At 37.1% G+C, this 8,508-nt stretch overlaps 1 protein-coding gene across 2 annotated transcripts; it reads left to right on the top strand.

Annotated features, from left to right (window-relative positions):
• The first annotated feature begins 1,251 nt into the window (after positions 1–1,251).
• On the top strand, positions 1,252–6,191 carry LOC145775493 (eukaryotic translation initiation factor 2 subunit 2-like). 2 transcript variants are annotated; one of them, XM_082586791.1, is made up of 8 exons: positions 1,252–1,412; positions 1,576–1,658; positions 2,194–2,320; positions 3,246–3,313; positions 3,908–4,056; positions 4,392–4,448; positions 4,742–4,827; positions 5,731–6,191. In XM_082586791.1, the coding sequence occupies exons 1-8, from the start codon at positions 1,280–1,282 to the stop codon at positions 5,907–5,909; spliced, it is 882 nt and encodes a 293-aa protein (XP_082442917.1). In that variant the 5' UTR covers positions 1,252–1,279; the 3' UTR covers positions 5,910–6,191. The 2 variants fall into 2 exon arrangements, with proteins under 2 accessions (XP_082442917.1, XP_082442916.1); XM_082586790.1 differs by having other exon boundaries at positions 2,191–2,320.
• The last annotated feature ends 2,317 nt before the right edge of the window (positions 6,192–8,508 follow it).

Below are 8,508 nucleotides of genomic sequence, written 5' to 3'. Positions count from 1 at the left end.
CAAACAATTAATTAATTATTAGTTTTTTTTACTTCCTGTGCACAATTAAACATTGCTATTTGTGAGGTATACGAAGTTATTAAAAATTGAAAAAAGGTGTACCACGGACAAAAAGGTTGAAGAGCACTGGTCTAGTGTCACCCCAAGGTATTTTGGTTCGGGGCAGAACAGAGTTTTTCCATTGTTCTGAACATGTAGCTCACGATCAGCTTCCCGATTGTGGAGGTGGAAAGCTGCCGCCAAAGTTTTGGTTTCGCTGAGTTTGTCACCAGTTCTGGAGATAAGCTGAGAGAGTTTTCATGCCCTGGCTCAAGCTGTCTTCCAGGCTATGTAACAGTGGGCTTAACTACTGTAGGCCTACTACAATCCAAAGTATAAATTTTCTTGTAGCCTACCAAATTGTACGAGACTCAGCACATCGAAGACTATATGATTGTATTTATTTTTGCCATACAAGTTAGGCTATATTTATGGTAAGTTTAAACCGTTTTGCGACCCACTGTGGATAGTCTCGCGACCCACTATTTGCGGACCCCTGCCTTACCTTAACCCTTCCTAACTTTAATCCTAACTCTGGCAACACCTGATTTTAACCATGACAACAAGTGTGTAAAAATAGCCACTTTCTTATTTTATTCTGAGAGAATTCAAGCATTTTTGACGCAACACCTAGGGTAGTGGTTCTTGAAGTTTTTTTGTTGCAACGCTTTTGAAAAAGTTTGCCCTTGAAAAATTAAAACAACACACCAGGGCGTCAGGATGCACAATTTGAGCACTTCTGATCTGTGTTGTTCATGCTAAATAGAAAAGCCAAAACTTTCAGTTTTCAAATTTGGTACTGATGGTAGCAGTAGGCTAGTAGTTCAGCTGCTTTATTGGTCTTATGCAGCAGCTAAACAGATTAATTGCACTTAATTTTGACACTACTTTTGTCTTGAAGCTCTGTGCTGATATTCATTAAACTTTCTTGCCTTTTATTGCATATTTTGTAGAATTTCTAGATATAGGACATAGGTGGTATGCGAACACTGCCTGAAACTGCTGAATGGTATGCGAATAGAAAAAGTTTGGGAATCACTGCTGTAGCTGATGGTATGATTTGGCCGCCTGGCATGAATCAAGCTCAAGCTGATAATCAAGACTGTATAAATTTACTGGACAAAAGCCTTAGTATAAATATAAATTTTTCATTTGTTTTGCCACAATTGTATATATGATCAATCTGTGACACTTCTTTTGAATTTCAGATCTATTGCTTTGTAGTTTCATAAAATAAAGTATGGAAAATATTGATGAATTAAATTTGTCGAATTTAAAAAAGAAAAAAAAGAAGAAGAAGATTGGCTTTTCTCTAGATGAAGAGGAACAAACTACTAAGGAAAATGGTGACACTGCTGCAGCATCTACACCAGGTCTAAATTATTTTTTTAGTTATCTTAGCTTATAAATGTAGTTGTGTCCAGCAATCAGAATTGTGTTGCTACTAAAATATCGTATGTTTAAGCTGTGTAGAAAAAAAACGTTGGTGTCATTGCAGTGGTATTCATGCTGAAGAGGTGTTTTTTGTATCTGTAGATGCAGAAGAAGAGGAAATAGAATTACCAAAGAAAAAGAAATCGTCAAAACCTCTCAGTCTTGATGATCTAGATGACACAAAGGTATAAATTTACAATAATATTTATTAACACAACTTTGACAGTTGACACATGATTTTTATTTTGAAGTGCCAGACATTCTATATATATTGTTATAAATAGGCAATAAATGTTTTTATCACTACAAAAAGAGTGCTCAATGTCTCACAACAAAAAAGTCAAGCAGTAAAATTAACTAGTCTCACGGTGAGATGCATTGGCTGTGGTCAGTTGTTTCATGACAGAATGTCATGTACCAATCCCAAAACCTTGACAGCCTGATTTCACCTTATTTATTTGGATAAGAATCTTCTGAGGATCTTACCACGAGTGGAAGAGGCTGCCAAAGAGTATCAGCTATGTTTGGTTTATTATGAAAACTAGATCACTTCACTCGTTTATTTTCCTTGATTTTGAAAAATGTATGATTGTTTTGTACAAATCTGGTTGAGTGTTTTTGGATGTGGTTATTGTATCATACAGTACCGGTAGTAAGTTTAAGGCATATGTTGTGGTACATGGATTGAACAATCTATAACTGCAAAATTTGTTTTAGCAGGGTGATGCTGATGAGGACTTAGATGATCTTGGCCTAAACAAAAAGAAAAAAAAGAAAACTAAAATCGCTTTGCCTGACCAGAAAAAAGTGTCTTTCCTAGAACCTGGAGAAGAAGATGATGCAAAAAGTAAGAAGGTTTAATCACTTGTAGCAGAGGCCAGAGCCCTTTTTTCACAGTTAGTAAATAAACGATACTGTTGTCTGTTACATTCTTGATGAATTGGTTGCTTCAAGAATCTCATGACCAAATAACCCATGTGAGCTTCTTGACAACTACTATGGTGTTTTGATCAAGGCTTCAACCAGAAGTAAGAAAGCAAGTTGATTGATGGAAACTTTATCTTCGGACTGGGAAAGCTTTGAGAGCTTAATCCTGGCAGTTTCATATACTTGTTGAGGCTTTGAACCACTGGCGCAGGCCTGGTCACCAAGATTGACAGATGAAGTTTTCCGATTGTTGAAGTGTCGTTGCCGGGGAATTATTCCATTTATTAGATGCCGCTGGATGGAGAGCAGTTCTTGATTTGTGTTGCTCAAGCGCACACTCTGAGAGTCGCTAACAGCTGCACTTCGCTAACCAACTGAGCTATCGGGGTGGATTGGTGGAACACTGGAACTAACTAAAAAGGAACGACTTTGGCAAAAACTAAGATATTAGATATATTCTAGCAAAATGGCTTTCAAGTGGAAAGTGAATGTGTGCAATTTAGAGTGCATATAAGTGGTAGATCATTTAAGGATAAAAGCTAGACTGTTATAGTTGGGTTGTTTACTTGTGATTTGTTTTCCGAAGTCAATGCCAAAAACATAGCCGTGCACCAGTCTCTTAATTGCTTAGGTAAACGATCGAACAGCTTGTCATGTGGCCAGTAAAATAAATGGTGTTCTACAACACTTTTAAACAAAAATCACATTATCCAGCAAAAAAGTGAGTGCCATGCCCTCTACGCTTGGCCTGTTGAACATTGGATTACATGGTGAAGAGATCGACAAAGATTAAAATATGGTGTCTTGTTCTAACTTAATGTGAATCATATTTTGGGCTATTTCAGTATCGGATGTGATGTTGCTTGGTGATCAGACTTGGATTGGTTCTGATCGGGACTACACATATGATGAGGTTAATGTCAAGTTACAACTTCTATACTTGTTTAGTCTAATTAAATATTCTTTAAGATTATTTTTATTAAATTAAAGTAACGTGCTACCATTCAAAAAGTCGCTTACAAACATAAATTTCATAAGATTTTTCATTGCCTTTGAATGTTATTCAAATAAAAGTGACTAAAACAACTTTATTATGTTCAGGCTAGGCAAAGATTTTATTTGGGTCAGAACAATTATCAGATCACTGGAAAGTTTTACTGCGTCAGAAATTTCAAAAATGTGCTGTTAGAGACACACAAAATACTTTCTTGTTAACTAGTATTTATTCATTTGGAGTACTTTTTTATTAGTCTTAAAAGGCCTGTTCATATTTTAAAAACAAGTAAAATTACTCTCCATAAAAAAGTATATCATTAATAGACAGCCTCACGAAATGACCAAAGTTTTTTTTTTCGAATAAATACTGGATGTGTTATAAGTGAGCAATTTGTGATTTCAAACTAAGAAAATGTCTAATTTTCTTTTGCAAATCAAATTCTGGTAGCATTGTTACAGTTATTCTACATTTATTTAGAGCCCTTGAGTTTTCAACCTCTTGTTTATTCAGCTGCTCACCAGAGTCTTCAACATAATGAAACAAAAGAACCCAGAGATGGTGGCTGGTGAAAAGAAGAGATTTATCATGAAGCCTCCGCAGTGCGCTCGAGTGGGGACCAAGAAAACTTCTTTTGTCAACTTCACTGATATTTGTCAAATGTGAGTTGTTTGCTAGTAGGCAACCATGTTGGATTTATATCATTTGGTTGTGTCTCAATATAAAGCTTTTGCAGTTGCAATAACGTCTTTTTTTTCATAACGTTAATTTCCTGAAGGTATGACGTGACAAGAACATAATCGTTGGAACGTCAGAGTCAATCTGATCAAATATTAAATTCAAAATGTAGAAACTAAACTCATATTCAATACTACTGATATTTCTCTTCAGTGCCTTTAAAAACAGCTTATCGAAATGTTTGATGAATATTACGTTACTTAAAAATCCAAATGCTTCCAAAATTAAACCATTAACGAGGTAATTTTCTGCTTTGCAGGCTGCATAGACAACCTAAACACATTCTAGCTTTCCTTCTTGCTGAATTGGGTACAAGGTAAGTTAATAGCACAAGTCCTGCAAATTATAAAAAATCTCACTTAAAGCTTTCACGGAGTCGAGTTGTGTGTCGTTGGTGTGCAAAGTGGAAGTAGGTTTGAGCAATACTTAACTTTGTTCACTATATCGGTTGTCACTCCATGAAGCGTGTAGTAGATACGTACACGATCAAATTAGTCACACTAAGCAGTTTTAAACCGCAAAAATGACGGCTGTTTGCGTACTACCCGTTGGATTAAAAGCTTCAATAGACACATTCAACATGGCCTGGTTAACGTTTCTTGTTTGCAGCGGGTCTGTGGACGGAAACAATCAACTGATTATCAAGGGAAGATTTCAACAAAAACAACTGGAAAGTGTTTTGAGAAGATATATAAGTAAGTCTTGTAAATTTATAAACAATTATATTGTACCAGACGTCTTAAACTATACTGTTGTATACTACGATAAAATCGGAAGCACGTATTTTTGGCGCCGGTCAAATAGGCGCGCACAATGTGGCGTCTGCATATTTAGGTGCGGAGCACTGTGGCGCCCGGTCATTTGTGCTATTCCTAGTAAAATCTGCAGATTATATCAGCTTGGCAGGTAGGGTAATTCTTTTCACACAAAATGTTATATTGAACAGAAAAATATTTTATTTTGTTAATGCACGTGCATTTATTTCTTGTTAGTCATGGCTTCAGTGAGTGAAGCTGCTTTATCCGGCAATGCTTTTCACACAAAATGTTATATTGAACAGAAAAATATGTCATGACTTCCGTGAGTGAGGCTGCTTAAACCGGCAATGCTTTTCACACAAAACGTTATATTGAACAGAAAAATATATTGTTTTTTTAATGCGCGTGTTTGGCATTTATTTGTTGTTAGTCCAGGTTTGCGTCGGCGAAAGCTTTCAAGTTTCCGAACATGACTGAGTTCACTTTTAGTTAAGTCAAATAATAACTACACTAAACATCAGTAAAAAACATACTGTAGCCTATATTCAAGTGGGTGGTAATAATTTTGGTGTGCAGTGCCTGACTATGCAAGTACAGTGAAGAGAACCCACTTGCTCTTTTGTTTAAAAAGGTACTCGAGGTGTAAGGATGAAGATTTTTATTAAACAATTAATAAATGCGCCACAGTGTGCGCGCCTATTTGACCGGCGCCTAACTGTCTGCACCTAAAAGACGTGGACCCTTAAAACCAGGGCTAAAGTTGAAATTATAGGCTACGTTTTATACCAGATTTTTCTGAATGGCAAAGTTCATTCATTTATATCTGGTTTCACTTTGCAGAAGAATATGTAACCTGTCACACCTGCAAATCTCCTGATACAATACTAGAAAGGGACGTCCGTCTTTATTTTCTACGTTGCCGTGTCTGTCAGTCGAGATGTTCGGTCGCCACCATCAAATCTGGTTTTCAAGCTGTCACGAATAAGCGAGCAAGAATGCGAGCCAAAGCGATGTCCTAGAACTTACTGCTGTTTGTTTTGCTGCAAAGTACCACTTTTTTTTCTCAAGAAAAATTCTGAACGCATTGTGTGTCCAACAATTTTGTCGTTAACAACGAAAACGTATTGCCAGAAAATTTGATTTTGTCGGAACTGTATTGAGAGATAAAACTAGGCTTGTATAAAATATTGTTTGTACAACTTTCGTGCGCAGTTATTTTTTAAAAGGCAGTCATTGCAATACTCTCCTTCATATGGCCCCCTTTCTGAAACGTTACGCTACTTAACATGTATGTCAACTTATTTACGTTCTGGAATGTTTTTTATGGTTAAACGACATGTACGATAAAATGTATCTGTTGAAGCTGGATTATTGTCCGGTGACAGTTACTAGGTTAGTTTGTTTTTTGAATCTTTATCCTCGGACTGACAAAGCCTTGGTAAGTTATTCCTGGTAGTTTCGCATACTTGTAGAGTAGATGTAGAGGCTCTTGACACAAGCCCGGTTACCGAGATTGGCAGAGTGAACTTTCTGATTGTTAAAGTCTTGTTGCCGGGGAATTATTCCATTCACTAGATGCCGCTGAATGGAGAGCAGTCCTGAAATGCGTTGCTCAAACGCACACCCTAAGAGTCAAACCAGCGCCGCGTGATCTTGAGTAAGGCGCGTAACCACTGAGCTAGCGGGGCGGACAGCGAATTACTAGCGAAGCAACATGGAAAAATTGTCAGCTTATAGCTTTTATCACTGTCTTATCCTGGCCAATGCTCAAACCCAGTGGATGAAGATTTAGATTACTTGGAATAGTGGACTATTGGCATCGCAACAATTCTTCTTTCAAAACAGTTTTTACCAGACAACTTGATCAAGAACAATGCCAAATGTGTTAAAAACTGCTTTTCCAAAATTTATTTGACAAATCGGAAAGTTGGTGCCTTTGTCCCTTCTTTCATCTAGAAATGTCAGTTGCACAATTCAGTAGAAACAAATAAAGCAGTCAGCATGCCCTTACATTTAAAGGGCCCAGTCCTTTTACGCGCTTATTATTTTATGACATCAATAAGTTTAAGTATATACTTTGGCTAATCTTTTTTTCTAACTTGAAATCGAGATGGATTCAAGACAGCTTTTAAATATCTTGGGTTCAACACAGTTTGTCTGCGTGCTTCACACGCAGACCAGCCTAATAGCAATTGACACCTAAAAATGAGTAGGCTATGTCTCAACAACATGCACAGCATTATTTTCACCAAAATTGCTGTTCATCATTTGCATGATCAACGTTTCATCAAAAACGCTTATTTTTTGGTTTTAATATCAGGCTACATCATGTAGGGATTGTAGGCTAGCAAATTTATTTTTATGTCTCAGAAATGGCAAACGGTATGCATTGTCTGCTGTGCGACTTTCCTCAGGAAACTGGTGGTGTTATGGAGTTGACAATTAATATGCCAAGGTAAAATATTTCAGCATGAATAAGGATTTTTTTACAGTTTAAGTCCAAATTAAGAAAAAAATCTAATGGTTTACCTTTCAATAAAGCTCTGTAGTCCAGCTTACTTTGAACATAGCTTTTGGTACCGTAAGTAAAGTAGCCTACGGTAAGCCATATTAGGGTTTTTCTAAGATTTTATTATTTAGTCAAGCAATGTCACTTCAAGCAAGTAGGCTACTTTTTGGGAAAAGTTTAGGCAGTGTTGTACGTTGACGGCGTCAACTTTTTGTTGACGCTGAGGCTAGCGCCGTCATTTTTTTTTTAATTGACGAAAGTGATAGCGCCGTCAATTATTTTGCCGATTTTAAGCGCTATGCGTCATTTTTTGTTATCTCGTTTCACAATGTGTGAGTCACACAATCCGGTCAATTTAATTCAGTGTTTCTCAACCTTTTTTGGCCCAACGCCCCCATTATGAACTGGCAAAATTGTACCGCCCCCCCAAACACAAACGATTAATTATGAAAAGCAAATATAGGTAAAACAAGAAATATTATTAATAACTTACTACAAAAAGTGCTCAATGCCAAGCAAAAAGCCAAGGAGAGCGAATTACATCAAATAGGCTAGTTAGTTAGGCTACCAGTCTCTAAAACCCTTACAGCCTGTTTTACCCTAAAAGGGGGATTATCAGAAGGTCCTTATTCCAGTAGAATGCTATTTCTATTAGAATAAAGACCTTTAGATAATCCCCTTTTAGGGTGAAACAGGCTGTAACGGTTTTAGAGACTGTTAGGCTAACTATATTTGATGAAAAGCAAATATATATTTGCGAGCATGAAAACAGTATAGGCCTACTGGTAGTCAGTGTGAACCTTGCGCTTGGTGAGAAAGTGCCAGTTTCTTCACATCCGGTGTAAAGCCAGTGAGAAACAATCAAAGATCACCTCTTACGGATTTGTCAAGTGGGTTTCGCTTTTCGCTGTTTTTTTTATGTAGCAGAACAACACAGCTGAATCCCTTTTCCACCAGGTATGAGGTAGGAAATGCTACTACGAAGATACGAGCTCTTTGACGAAATCGTTACGCTGGACGGTAGATGGGTTAAACCAGAATGCCCCCTAGTAATCAAAACGCCCCCTTAAATCCGAAGTAATCATAACGCCCCCCTGCAAAATCAAAAC

This window comes from Aplidium turbinatum, chromosome 8 (assembly GCF_918807975.1).
Source record: "Aplidium turbinatum chromosome 8, kaAplTurb1.1, whole genome shotgun sequence".
Taxonomy (NCBI): Eukaryota; Metazoa; Chordata; class Ascidiacea; order Aplousobranchia; family Polyclinidae; genus Aplidium; species Aplidium turbinatum.
Note: the sequence above shows the minus strand (reverse complement) of the source record. Positions and strands in the feature narration are given on the sequence as shown.